We start from the raw sequence: 14,500 nt of genomic DNA on the forward strand, positions 1-14,500 counted from the left end.
GAGTGAGAGAGTGTGAGAGAGAATCACAGAAAGAGATAAAGAGAGAATCGGGGAGTGTGACAAAGAGAGTCATAGAAAAAGATAGAGAGAATCACAGAGAGTGAAAGAGTAACAGAGAGAGTAGGAAATTGGGAGGGAGGGAGAGAGAGTGACAAAAATGAGTGTGACCGGGACAATAATAGAGAAAGTCACAGATACAGTGACCGAGATTGTGGGACACAGAGAGGGAGAGTGTCAGAAAATCACAGAGTGACAGAGAGAGCGTGACAGAGAGGGAGAGTCGCGGAGAGAGGAGGAAGGGGGAGAAGGGGGAAGAGAAGTGGGAGGGAGAGTAGAGAGTCAGTCAAAGAGAACAGAGTCACAGTCATTGCTCAGAAAAGGTGGGGGGGGGAGCAAGACTCAGCCCTCTTTTAAAGTGGTGACTCCTATATAAGACCAAAGGACCCCCCAGAATCCACAAGATGGCAGCAAATCATTGTGGTGGCAATATTGAAGAACATATATATTTGGAACAGCTCCTGTATTTCAGGAGAGTGTTTCAAAGTGCTTTTGGAATTTGCTGTAAATTGTAGTGAAATGTGGGTGAAATTTTCTTACTCCTCAAAAATCCCAATTACATGCATTCCCAAAAGACAGCTGGTAAGTCGATAGCCAAATTGGTTAATTTCCAGGTCATCGGGTTGCCACTACCATTGCTCCCTGCACAGTGTTTTGAAGTGCCAATGGACCCAGGTTTCTCAATGTGAGAAGCCCAATGAATACAGAAGTACTGACCAGCTATCGTGCCGTTATAGCACTAGTTAGGATTTTATGCATCCCAACTCTAGTCCCAGCTTTATTCAGAAAAGATGAAGGAAAACATGTTGCTGAGGTTCATATTTCTTCTGACAGAGAAAGGGGGAACAACCTCTGCCTCCTTCAATCCCTTCTGCTTTTCTAGGTCATCTGGTGCCAACATTCCTTCCAGAGTGAACTAAGGAAACAACCCTACATGCAGTGCCAAAACCCTGCAGTAACTGTGCTCAAAGCAAATGGTTTTAGGGGACACAATGTTGCTAAAAAGTTGCTGACAGACTGAATAATGGCACTGCTACATGTATTGGTAACAGAAGTCTAACTTCACAGTTAGTAACCTTATAATGGCAATGCCTCCAGTTCAGCATTAATTCGCTTTCACTGTAGTGGTGACCTCTCAAAAATCTGGTGCCACTATTAATGAATGATGCAGCAAAAGTGCCATAGACTATGATACTGATTGAATCAAATTACAGGTCATTCTTAAAATGTTTGCCCAAAAAACAGTCACTGCACTTTACAGTATATCCTATGCGGCGCTTTGGTACGTACTCCTGACGTGAATGGTGCTAAACCAAATGTAAGTATTATTGTTAATGATAAACTCCTGTCCCAATTCTTGAGATGGTTGGCACAAGGCCATTTATAGACCAGTATATATGAGCATCAAGATAATTAATTTAACATGCTGGTATTTTGGGATATCAATTTATTTGAAAATTGCCTTTTTTTAAAAAAAAGACAAATTTGTGCTGCTAAAGTATTCCCTTCTGTAAAAAAAATCTTTACATTACATCCGATTTCACTTGTGCCAATTAAGGAGTCCACTTACTGCACAATGCTTAAAAGAACTGCTGAGAGCACAGCGAGAAATCTCTAGAGGAGGTAAGGGAAAAAGAATGAAGGGGCCTGGCGACAGCCATGTTTCTATGGGACTAAATATTTGAGAAGAGGAAGTCTGGAGCATGGAAGACAATATAAGAGAGAAGGAATGTTGCTGATGGAAGCACTCAAGTGGTTCATTAATAAGATTTGCCAACCCACATTTTATTCTTTTGGCTGGGTTCCGAGTTCTGATCAATCAGTCAACAGAAACCCATTCCTTAGAGATCTCTAGTGAGCGCTATGCAAAGAATTTTAATCTTTATCTTGAAAACCAATGTTTTCTGTTTGTTTTTCGTTTTATTGATTTGGAAATACAGTAGATAGTTGTGGAAATGCAGTAACCACTGGTGACTCAGTTGATAAAAAGCAACTGCCAAGAGGGTTAATGAGCCATACTAACCCAGGTTTGAATTCCAATCTGCGCTGGGTTAGCTGATCTCAACAGAGCTCTACAATTGGCCTCAGTGTCACCGAACCAGGGAGATAAAAATGAGCCATCATTCCTGCTCGTAGTTGCTAACTAGTAGCCCTGCTGGAATGTGTGCTTGTTAATAGACGTGATCAGGATCCGCTCTGATGGTGCCCACAAGGTTGCCGGTGCTTATTGTTCAAACTCACAGATGAAAAATGGCCACCAGAGGTCAGCTGGCATTGTGCTTCTGCACCCCTCGTATGCGAAAGTATCTTCAGGAAAGGGAGAAAATTGGGAGTGGTGGAAAAACATTGTATAACTACACAGTGTAGATGTACTTTGTATACCTGACCTGTCAGCCTGAAGAAGAATGGGGACGCTTTGGGCTTTGCAGCATGAAGTTAATTATTATCTTGAAATGCTTATGATTGCACGTACTGCATGTGAATGTTAGGAAGAGAAAAACATAGAAATAACTTAGTAGAAAGTTCCTACCATTACGTATTTTGAGGTAGAAATTAACTTTGTCTAATACTTTAGGCTGTACAATATACATAGCATGAAATTAAAGTTGGGGCATAACATCATCTCCTAATGGGATGCTACCCTGCATGAGGGGTGCTATATGAATGCAAGTTGTTGTTATGCCCTCACCTCCCCTCACACCGATCCCAATGCTGTTATCTTAAAACAGCTCATCTACTCTCTGTAGCTTCATCGTGTTCATTCAATATGTGGCTCAGGCATTCTATTTACTTGCTTTGCGGTTCATTTCCCTCCTGCCATCTCCTCTCTTTATGTGCCCAAGCTCTATCCTTCCCTTCCTGGTCTATGCTGCTGGTCATCCTCATCCTTGAAATGACACGGAACATTCTTGAAGCTATCCTACATCTTAAGTCTCAGGAAAGGGAAAAGACTGCTTCCACTGGTACAGAAAGTCTTACAATCCCCACTGCCATAACTTTTTATGTCTCACTGTGGCAGTGGAAATGGAGGGAAAAGTGGGAAAAACCACTGATGTGAGTCAGAAGCTGCATTGTTGCGAAGAGACTATGGGGAAACAGCCTGTAAGTAGGATTTATAATAAAATACTCGGCTGTGTAGATAACATAATGAGCCAAACAGCCTACTATTATGCTGAAAAACTCTTATTCTATGCTCTATTGCCAGGTAAGGCTACAAAGTGGATTTCAGAGGCAATAAGGGGAAAGAGTACTTTGGGAACACAAAACAGGATTCTCATTGGCATTGGAAAGAATGAACAAACTCAGTAATGCAAAGCAAGTGATCTCTTGGAGAAATGGAAAACTTGGGGAAGATGCCAATACTGGTGATCTCAGAGACATAGAACATATACGGAATGAACTAGAGGAAGAATCACTTGGGCAGGTAACTGTATTATGTAGGCAAAATGCTTCAGCCAATTTGTACACAGCAATGTCCCCAAAAATGGTAATAAAGAGAATAACCCAAGTTTTCCTGTGGATTGTTGGCCAGGACACCAGAAACCCCGGGAGAAATGTGGAGCCTGGATTGTGCTCAGTGGCATTACCTGGGCATCAGACATGTGTGTTCAGTGGTTTCACCTTCAAAGCCCTCTATGGTCTTGCTCCCCCCTACCTCTCCGACCTCCTAACCCCATATCAATCTGTTCGCTCCCCCTGCTCCGCAGACACCCTCGAACTTCCAGCCCTACCAGTGGCGGTCGGGCATTCACCATCTGTGCTCCCAGACTCTGGAACTCTATCCTGCAATTCCTTTGCTTCACTCCCTCTCTTGCCTCCTTTAAGTCCCGTCTAAAGATCTTTGTCTTCTACCATGCCTTCGGGCCCCCCCCCTTCCACCCCCACCGGCCCTGGCCTCGAACCCTCCAGACCCCAACTCCCAGTTAGGGTCCAAAACCCCCTGACTGTCCAGCGTCCTGGGACGTGAAGGGCGCGATACAAGTGTAACTTGTTGTATTTTCTGGGTGTCGCTGACCCGCGTGGCCGGGGGCCGTGTGTGGTTAGCGGTATTTTCTGGGTATCGCTGACCCGCGTGGCCGGGGGCCGTGCGCGGTCAGCGGTATATTCTGGGTGACCCTCACATGCGTAGCCGGGGGCCGTGCCCGGTCAGCGGTACATTCCGGGTGTCGCTGACCCGCGTGGCCGGGGGCCGTGCCCGGGTCGCAGCGTGCCTTCCGGGGTGTCGCTGACCCGCGTGGCCGGCCGGGGGTCGCTGACCGCGTGGCATGCCCGGGGTGTCGCTGACCCGCGTGGCCGGGGGCCGTGCCCGGGGTGTCGCTGACCCGCGTGGCCATGCCCGGGGTGTCGCTGACCCGCGTGGCCGGGGGCCGTGCCCGGGGTGTCGCTGACCCGCGTGGCCGGTGGCCGGGGTGGAGGGGGGGGGGGGGGCCGTGCCCGGTCAGCGGTATTTTCTGGGTGTTACCCGAGACATGTGGCTCTGGTGTTGTTCGTCGCTGTCCCTCCTGCTGCCAGTCCCGTGACGGGGGCGCGGTCCAATGGGGGGCGGTGGGTGCCGGTGCGCCCGAGGAGTCAGGCGGTCCAAAGTCCAGGCCACCAGCAGCGGCGGCGGCTCTCCCCGCGGGCAGCAGCAGCAGCAGTGGGGCCGGGCTTTGAGCAGAGAGGGAGGGGAGGCACAGAGACCCGGGAGCGACACAGCGGCAGAGCAGCGGCCCGGACTCCCTGCCCCACGGCGGCCATGCAGCCTCCCCGGCTGGAGAGGGCGCCGAGCCGCTGAGGAGCGCCTTTTGACCCGACCCCGGGGTTGTCCATGGAGCTGGAGCCCGCGGCGCTGGCGCTGGTGCTGCTGGTGCTGGTGCTGGTGGGGGTGGCAGAGGCCGGGGCGCTGAGCTTGTGGGCGCCGGGGATCCGGCTTCACCTGTGAAGGGAGCCCGAGGCCCCGAGCGAGCAGGCGGGGCGAAGGGGGGCCGCCGGATGAGGAGCGGCCGCCGCTGCCGCAGCAGCAGCAGCAGCCGCAGCAGTCGCGGTAGCGCGGGGCTCGCAGAGCGACTCGAGGCCGCGGTCTCGCCGTGCGGCCCATGAACACGCGGAGGGAGGCGGCGCGGCCGTTGCTATGGATCCCTTCAAGGGTCTCTTCGACCCGGAGAGCGGCGGGGATGGCGGCGGCGGCGGCGGGAGCGGCGGGGCTGCCCCGGGCCCCGGCGTCCCGCTCTGGACGGCCGTGTACGACTACGAGGCGAGCGCCGAGGACGAGCTGAGCCTGAGGCGGGGGGACGCGGTGGAGGTGCTGTCCAAGGACTGGACCGTGTCCGGCGACGAGGGCTGGTGGACGGGCCGGGTCCGCCGGCGGGTCGGCATCTTCCCGGCCAACTACGTGGCGCGGGAGCCGCCGCCGGGATACGGCGAGGCGGCGGCGGCGGCGGCGGGAGGAGGAGGAGGAGGAGGAGGCGGCCCTGGAGGAGGAGGAGGAGGAGGCGCGAAGGCGAAGCCGTGGCCTTGGGCCTGGGAGTCGGGGGAAGCCGGAGGCTGGTGCAGCCGCCGGTGGAGATCGAGTTCAGCCAACTGAGCCTGGAGGAGATCATCGGGGTGGGCGGCTTCGGGAAGGTGTACCGCGGCACCTGGCGGGGGCAGGTGGTGGCCGTCAAGGCGGCCCGGAGAGACCCGGACGAGGAGATGGGGGCGACGGCCGAGAGCGCCCGGCGGGAGGCTCGCCTCTTCTCCATGCTCCGGCACCACAACATCATCTCGCTGCGGGGGGTCTGCCTGCAGGAGCCCAACCTCTGCCTGGTCATGGAGTACGCGCAGGGCGGGGCTTTGAACCGGGCCCTGTCCGGCCGCAGGATCCCGCCGCACACGCTGGTCAACTGGGCCGTGCAGATCGCCCGCGGCATGTGCTACCTGCACGGCGAGGCCATCGTGCCGATCATCCACCGCGACCTCAAGTCCAGCAACAGTAAGTCAGCGCCGGCTCCATCCCTCCCCTCCCTCCCTCCCTCCCTCCCTCCATCCCCTCCTCACACCTGTACCTGTCTGCTCCAGTCTCTCTCTCCTCTCTCTCTCTCCCCGATTCCTCTCTATAACAACAATATAGTTCAATTCCAGGCAGAGGGCGAAACCTTGGGCGAGTTTCCTTACTCCACACAGAGCCTAATAATAATCCCTCCAAAAAACAACAAAAAAATAATAAATTGGTCATTTTCAATCCACGACTGTTTGTGGGACATTGCTGTGCGCCATTGGCTGCCGCGTTCGCCCACAAATGTACAGTCAATTCACTTTACAGTGTGTTCTGAGAAGCGCTTTGGGACGTCCTCCCGACGTGAAAAGCGCTATATCAAATGCAAGGATTATTATTATTATTATTATAATAATGATAATAACCTTCGCATCTCTCGATTCCTCTTTATATCCATCTCTGACTCGTCCCCGCACTTGTGCAGATACTGTTCCCCATCCGCGGTCCTGTCTGCATCGCCTTTATTTGTGCACACAATAGGATTCTTCCCCTTTTACTGGTACACCATAGTCTCCGATTTCTCCCCTTGATTTGCCCAAATCTTCTTCGCTCTGCCCTCGATTGTTTAGATGTAAATAATCTCGATTCTCCCCTTTATTCGTGTAAATGTTGTGTCTGATTCCTCCCTTTTTACCTCTACCCTCTCCCCGATTTCGTTTCTTTTTTTGTTTGTGCAAATAAATACAGGCTCGGATACTTTTGTTTGTGTGTGTGTTAAAAAAAATGCGTTCTTGATTCTTCCCATTATTTATAAACATAATCTCTTTGATCATTCCGAACATGGGCTGCTTTAAAGAAATAATAATAATAATAATAATAATAATAGTGATGGAACAGTCTCCTTGAGAAAATCTGTCACCGAGGAAATGCAATCCAATGTATTGTTGAAAACTGACCCGGTTTCATTGTTTATCAGCAAAACTTGGAAGTGTAGATGGGTTCTCAGCCCTTGGATAATAAGAACCTAACCAGCCGGGGCGGACAAATATCGTGAAATGTACCGCTAATTTGTTCTGGGAAACTGCACGGTTCCCGTTTCTACTATGTCAGAAACTTTCGAAAGATCGTTTTTTTTTGAAAGCCGCACAAAATCATTCCTCCATGTGTGGCATCATAACATTTTGACATGCGTCAGCCAAGCTCAGCAGGTGTCAGCCAGGCTCAGCGACTTAACACTCTTGACTTTGAGTCAGAAGGTTGTGGGTTCAATTTAACCTCATTGTCTGGGCTGACACTCCAATTCAGTGCCAGGAGAGCACTTCTGGCAGACATGCCGTCCTTCGGATGGGACCTTAAACTGAGCTTTTAAGGGGATGTTAAAGATCCCGTGTCAATGTACAAAAAAGAGTTCCTGGCCAACAGTTTCCCCCCCCCTCCCCAACCCCCCCAAAAAATTGGCATTCACTTCAGGTTGTTATTGGACATTGTGTGTACATTGGCCGCTATATTAGTCTCCAAATATAATACAGCACAATTTACATTCATACGATGTGTTTCACGTCAGGAGGATGTCGCAACGCTCTTGACAAAGCTTTTTGGAAACCGAGTTAGGGTTGGCACACAGATACTACAGTTTACTGGGAATTCTGTGAAGCTCTTTGAGGTGTCCTCCTGACGTAATGGGCGCTATAGCAAATACAAGGATTATTGTAATATTTGATGTCCCATCTGCCTGTTCAGGTGAACTTTAAAGATCCTGTGGCACTATTTGCAAAGAGAATGGGGATTTCCTCCTGGTGTGTTGGCCAATGATCCCTTGGATAAAATTGGCTGCTTGTGTGATATTGTTGTGCACAGATTTGTGCTGTGTTTGCCTACAAGTACACAGTCACTGTATTACAGTAAATCCTGTAACATACTGGAAAGTTTGACAACGTAATAGTTCACATGCAACTGTTGGAATCAGAAAAATGTTGTCCTATCTGTCAGGAAGAAAAACTTGTTATTAGAAAAGAGTGGATATTTTTGTATTTGGTTAAGATGGAGGCTCAGGGTAGTCCTGGATTCTGGATCATGATAGAATTGGACAGGTCCTCTCTTTTTCTTTTGCCTGAAGGAACACCTTGATTCTTCTGTGCACAACGTACGCAAACCTGGATGGATCGGCAAATAATTGGAAAATGATACACAGACAGATTTTGGGGTACTGAACTTTGATTTGAAGCCAAGATGTGCCGATGTCTCGAAACATTCATGGAAGCTACTTTTGGAGTTCATTACCTCATTATGTAATCTCTAAGTAAACAAGTCCACTAATCCACACTGATAATGTTCCAGAAGCAGCAAGATGGATTTAATAAAATGTACATCTCCATATACATTTTGTAAGGTGTACGAATATTGTGTTCAGCGGGACATCTTGTGTATTTGGTTCTGTTGAGGTTGCTGTTCCAAGCATCTTAATAAAAAAAATTAAGCGTTTTTGTGAGATTTAACTTCCTGATGAGTTGGGTGATGTATGTTTAGGGTTTGACACTGTACTGGCAGCATGAAATTATAGATGCTTAGAATTGGGGCATGTTGTTGTGGAGTGATTGAAACCAAATCTCTTCTCTGGACTGTTGAGAAAGGCATTGTTGGAGGGACATGGCAGACCAGGATGGGTAGACAAAATATTTGTTGAGGATACTAGTGGGACCAGGGGGTAGAAGATCTGATCCAATACCATTTATCAGGTGGAATCTTCAGCAGTGTGTGGGGGCAGTTATGGGGGTTCCAGTGATTAAAGGAGCTGACAGAATATGGAAAGACGATATAGTGATGGTACTGTCAGAGGTTTTTTAATTCTTTAAAAGGCTCACTAGGCATTGCAGCTGGTGTACGTTACTTACTGTGCAGGGGCCATATTTTTGAAGTGGCGTCCCAAGCACTGCCTACCACCACTATGGTGCAAGATTGCATACTGCAGACTTTGTGTTGCAGCACTGTGAAAGAATGTGCTGCTCTTTTATGAGAACTGTAGTATAATAACCCATTTATGCTCCTAGGATTTATCAAATGCAACAATGCAGCAGTTTGGAGCTAGAAGCTTGATTTATGTTTGCTGCCCTAAAATTGCTTTTGCTGATGGCTGAGGAGAGTTAAGTCATTAAAGGTCAGGACTATAACGGGTTGTCGAAAGCCTTCATGGACTACCTGAAAACTTTTAAGCTTACAATATCAATTCCAAAAGATCTTTAGAAATTGTCTACCAAACAAGCTCAATTTATACTGCTGCCGATGGATAGAATCCTTAAATCACTTCCTGTTTGGTTTCTGAAGTTAAACTAAAATCAAAATGTGTTTTGTGTTTATCTTAGACTGCATTTTCAGCCTTAACTTACGAAAAGTCTGTTGTATTAGTGCAAAGTGCAATATCAATGTGACTTTTTGCACAATTAATTTAGTTTTGAACTGCTGCCACTTTTTTAAATTAACTTTTGAAAATCAATACATATACATCAAGCACAGTTGGCTTATATTGTATTCACATGATACTTTGCACATTAATATTTTACCTAATGTACGGTGATTAAATAGGAACTCTACATGTGGTGTTGGGAGGAGCATTGTGCCTGAATTTGTTGGAACAGATACCTGCAGAGCAATGGTATTTATGCAGGAAGGGCAAGCGGGATTGGTGAATAAGCTTGAGCCACTTTCGTTAGGGTGATTTGGCGGAGGGTTTGCTGTGCTATTGAACTTTCCTGGGATAACCTGTTGAGTAGTATGTTTTGTTTTATTTGGTGATGTAATGTGCATAGAGGTCAAAGTAGAGTCAGGATGCATTGAAGTTTGCAAACTATTATTAGTCTTGAATTGGTATCCAATTTGCAGGTCTAGGAGAAATGGCTTTGCTATGCCAACTCTCTGCTCGCCATACTCCTTAGTTCTGCCCTACATAAGGGCAGGCTATCTAGAACTCTGTAGTCCAGGTCATTTCCCTCACCAGGCTCTGCAAGTCTGTCTTCCTACGTCTTTGCTCGGCTCTCATTGGCTCACCATCCTCATTATTTTTATTATCTGCGTTTGATGTAACATATTCTTCATATAGGATCTGCTTTTCAGTTAGTTGGGGGGATTGTGTCAAGCATTTCTGGATCAGATTAGTAGTTTGAAATTTTTACTGGAGTTGTATACACTACAACATACATTGATAGAATAGAACATACCTTTTGTGTTGGATGTCCCATTTACACTGCTGGCTGTGCATCCAAGCCAGGTGTTGTGATCATTTTAGTGTCTTAGAAATTTTCCTGAAAATATTGGCTGATCTCCTTCTCGTCTTGCAAGGTCTTAGGAAAGGAGTGTAGCACAGTCCAAGGACTGGTTCATCAACTGGTTATGAACCAGAAACGTCACGGCTGGTAGAATTTCTTTGTGGATTAAAGAAATATTGAGTCTGGTAAGAACAGTAAATTGTGCACCATTTAATTGTGTTCTAATTGGTGAATATAAAATTATGAATGGATGGGGTTGGCTATAATTCAACCAAGTGGGGTTCAGATAACTTCACAAAGCCTTAATGGTTTATGTTTTCTTTATCGGTGACCTTTTCTGGTCCATTTGTATTGATAAAAGCAGTGCCAAAATGACATTGTTGCAAAGTAATTTGATCTGGATCTCTAGAAAGTTTCAAAGTTAGAAAACAAAAATGTGAAGGATTTGAGACCAATATTTGGATAATACATGGAAGATAGATGTAACTATCACAGTTAGTACAGTAAAGCACCGCTCCCCCCACCACAATCCATTTACCCTGGGCAATGGCAACAACATGGAAATGTGTTAGGTATTTTGTTGTAGGGTTATATTGGATGTTCACCATTAGACCACAACTGACTAATTGTTTCTTTCTAAGTCACAATTTGTGTTTCTGGCTGCTGACCATCCCTGATCTCAGGAAAAATTCAGACAAACAGACCACCAATGCCAAAACCACATTGTTGGCCTGGCAGAGTGTAGCAATAACTTAGCCTGCCTCTGGCAAGAAACTTGGTGTACAATTTGCCTCGCTAGTTTTCTTTTTTGGGAGTCGGCTGGGTGTCTGACATGCGGAAATCCATCTTAAGAGTATCCAAACGGAGATTTCCATGCATCCCACCTACGCAAGGAAATCCCAGAGATAGATTGCTGGAATGTAATGCGCACTCTCTCCCTGGAGGGAGCCATCCTGTTTACCAATTTCAGAAAGTATTAGACGCCGGTTGGCAAGAGCCAAATCTTGGGAACCCCACAGTCTGTGTTGGGGTACTGCTGGAGTCTGACCAGTTAAAACCCCATAGCTTGTCATTGACATTGCTGTCCGGCAAGCTTTTCTGCTGCTTGTCCAGTTTGGACCTCCCTGCCCATTAGGGCTTTGGCTTGCAGGGTTAATAGGAGCTGAGTGGGATGGCTCCCTGCCCCCAGTGACTAGTCTGCCCTTCCAAATCCTGCCGATGGGCTGGGCAGTGCCCTGGAATACTGCAGACCCAGCTGGCTCAGGAACCGCACTACCAAGACCGCCACAGAGGGCTGGCTCGATTCCGACATTCCATTGCCAGGCATGTCCATTGCCAGGCATGTCCATTGCCAGGCATGTCCATTGCCAGGCATGTCCATTGCCAGGCATGTCCATTGCCAGGCATGTCCATTGCCAGGCATGTCCATTGCCAGGCATGTCCATTGCCAGGCATGTCCATTGCCAGGCATGTCCATTGCCAGGCATGTCAGTTCAGCTCCAAGGAGACCCCGCTTAGCAGCGATGTGTTTTACTGTCCCTGATGCTCTAATCTTGAGCAGTGAGATGAAGATTTGTGTGGAATTGTTGCTGCTTTTAGGAGAGGATGAGAGAAATTTGGAGAGGGAATTTTCCTTTCTTGCATTTTTGAACTAGATCTGTGCTTTATTGATTTGCTCTTCCTCGCCCCTAAATTGTGCAGCTTTCTAAATGTATCCTTTTGTAGTCATCTTAAATTTCTTCACTCTATTCCATTCTGGTTTTGGATGATGTGTGTACTCTGAGGAAAGTAGACCTTATGGAACGTAATGGGACGTCCTACTGACGTGAAAGGCCCAATACAAATGTAATTTGTTGCTGTGAAATGTATTCAAGAATGTACATGTGACACGCTGAGTTTGACAGTGTGGGTGGTGTCATGTAGTGCCTCAGATATTTTCATAATCTGTAATCTCATAAATATTGAGGGAGTTGTACAGGTATTGCAAATATGCAGTTATGGGTGTGACGATTTGCACACGGAAGTGTCCACGTGTTTGTGTGCAGTTTTGTGCTTTCCATATCAGCTGACTCATACGCAGCAGTTCTCCAGATCAAGCATCAAATCAGACCGAGGCTTCTGTGTTTTGGATTGCTGCCATATTTTGTGTATCCAAATACTTTGTAGACCGAAATAATAACATGGAATGAAAAAAAGTTCAATGTAAAAAGTCATTCATTCCATCAATTCTGCTCCTATCACAGACTGTACAATTTACCAACAACTCTTGGACTCTATCCTACTTCTTTAGTATTGTTGTTTATAAATGTTACTTGTTTTGTCCCCCCATGCCCGTTCCCCCCCACAAAAACAAAACAATTTGAACAAAATTGTGGAATATTCAATCAAGCTTGATCCTCACCATTCAACTGTGACCTGCTGCATCCACAAAATTCACAGCATAGCAACCATTGTGCCCCGTTGAGCAGTTGATCATCTCAGTCTGCAACCTTCAGTGCTGTTCACCAAATGTGTTTTTTTAAGCTCTTCACTGGGAACCTTTCCGCATCTCCTCTACTCTGAGAGGAGAGAAGTAAACTTCTTCTAATCTCTAGGCTTGTTAAATTTTAACCTGATGTCTAATTCTTTGTTAACAGCCTAAATTAAGCAGTTTGCTTACATGCAGGCCTCTCAGAATTACACAGGCATCGATCATCTCTCGATCTTTCTTCCATTTAGAATGGCTAATCTTAGAACTTCTTGAATCATCCTAAATCTTTGACCCTTCTTCAAATTATCAGCCTTTTAAAGATGGGTTGCTTTAAAATTGCACAATATAAAGTCAGCCTCACCAATGATCTACCTGAGGTTAGAATAACTTCTTTCAATTTGTAGTCAAATTCTCTCCAGGTAGTCTAGTCTCCAATGAGGTGCTGGGGGATAGTGGGGATAGGGGGTGTTGGGAGTGGGGTGTTGCATTGTCGCAGGTGCTGTCCTTTGGATGAGACGTTAAACTGATTCCCCGTCTGCCAGTTCAGTTGGATGTTAAAGATCTCATGGCACTATTCAAAAAGAGAAGGGAGTTTCTCCCAGTATCCTGACCCAACAACTGCCCCAAATAAAATCAAATAAAGTCAATCAATTTATGGCTGTTTGTGGGACAATTGCTGTGAGCAATTGGGCTACCGTGTTGGCCGACAAATACAGAATCAATCCACTTTACAGTATATTTGGTGAAGCACTTTGAGATGTCCTTCTCACATGATAAGGTGCTATAGCAAATGCAAGTATTAGTATTATTATTGAGGTTCAGTTGAGCTTGAGTGGAAGTGAAGTCTATTTGTTTAAAATATACCTTTCTTCCCTTCTGTGATATTTCTGTACATAAGGGTTGACACTATCAGTGTTAGCACCAACCTTATTCAGTGCATCGGCCGCAGTCAGTAGAAAAACTCACACTGAAGTAAATACTCTTTGCTGTCATGTAATGTGTTTCTTATGTGATACTTTTAATTCCTCTCAAATTGCTTCCACCATCACCTGCAACCTTGAGCATGCACGAGTTGGAAGGACTGAATCTCCAATTCCACTGTGTGTGTTTTTTACAGTTGAGTGTGAAATGCTTGTGCACCCTCCTTAAACATTTACTGAAAGCCCATCTGTGGGTGAGGGACAAATATCTGCAGTGCAGCTGGGTGAAATTTTTCACTCACTTACCATTACACTTTACTTGACCCTAGGGCAGCACAGCGCACTTTTTCTGCCTTGTTGAAAACCGTGAGAGTGGAGCTGTGTATACAAAACGACACAACTCAGGCATTAAGACCTTTCGCCATCGAGCATGTGTTCCTATTGTTCTGAAGAGGAGAGTACTTAGCAGGTGTGCGCTTATTGCGAAGACTGCATTCCAGCCCTGGCACCAAAGTCTTAAAATCCGAATAGCACGCTGTCAACGTTACCCTGTAAGCTCTCTGCATTTCCGATTCTGCAGTGTGGTGCAGCACTAGTATTTAAACGCTTTTCTTTACTTGATTTCAATTTTTTATATTTCTTTCTTTACTGTTGACCATTTTACCTGCACAGCATTTGAAAGATTACTAATAATCCTTGCGTTTGATATAGCACCTTATCATGATGTCGATGAGACGTCTCAAAGCATTTTACAGAATATATGGTAAAGTGGATTCACTGCTTATTTTGTGGGTGAAACGCAATAGCCAATTAGGCATAGCAGTGTCCCACAAACAGTCGT

General features: G+C 46.5%; 1 protein-coding gene across 1 annotated transcript in view; it reads left to right on the plus strand.

Moving 5' to 3' along the window:
- The first annotated feature begins 5,167 nt into the window (after positions 1 to 5,167).
- LOC121851451 (mitogen-activated protein kinase kinase kinase 21-like) overlaps positions 5,168 to 14,500 on the plus strand; it is a 44,529-nt gene continuing 35,196 nt past the window's right edge. Inside the window, exons 1-2 of the mRNA XM_042345308.1 lie at positions 5,168 to 5,456; positions 5,564 to 6,007. Of these exons, the coding sequence (XP_042201242.1) occupies positions 5,168 to 5,456; positions 5,564 to 6,007 (733 nt within the window). The remainder of the gene's footprint in view (positions 5,457 to 5,563; positions 6,008 to 14,500) is intronic.

Source organism: Callorhinchus milii, unplaced genomic scaffold (genome assembly GCF_018977255.1).
Source record: "Callorhinchus milii isolate IMCB2004 unplaced genomic scaffold, IMCB_Cmil_1.0 Scaffold39, whole genome shotgun sequence".
NCBI lineage: Eukaryota > Metazoa > Chordata > Chondrichthyes > Chimaeriformes > Callorhinchidae > Callorhinchus > Callorhinchus milii.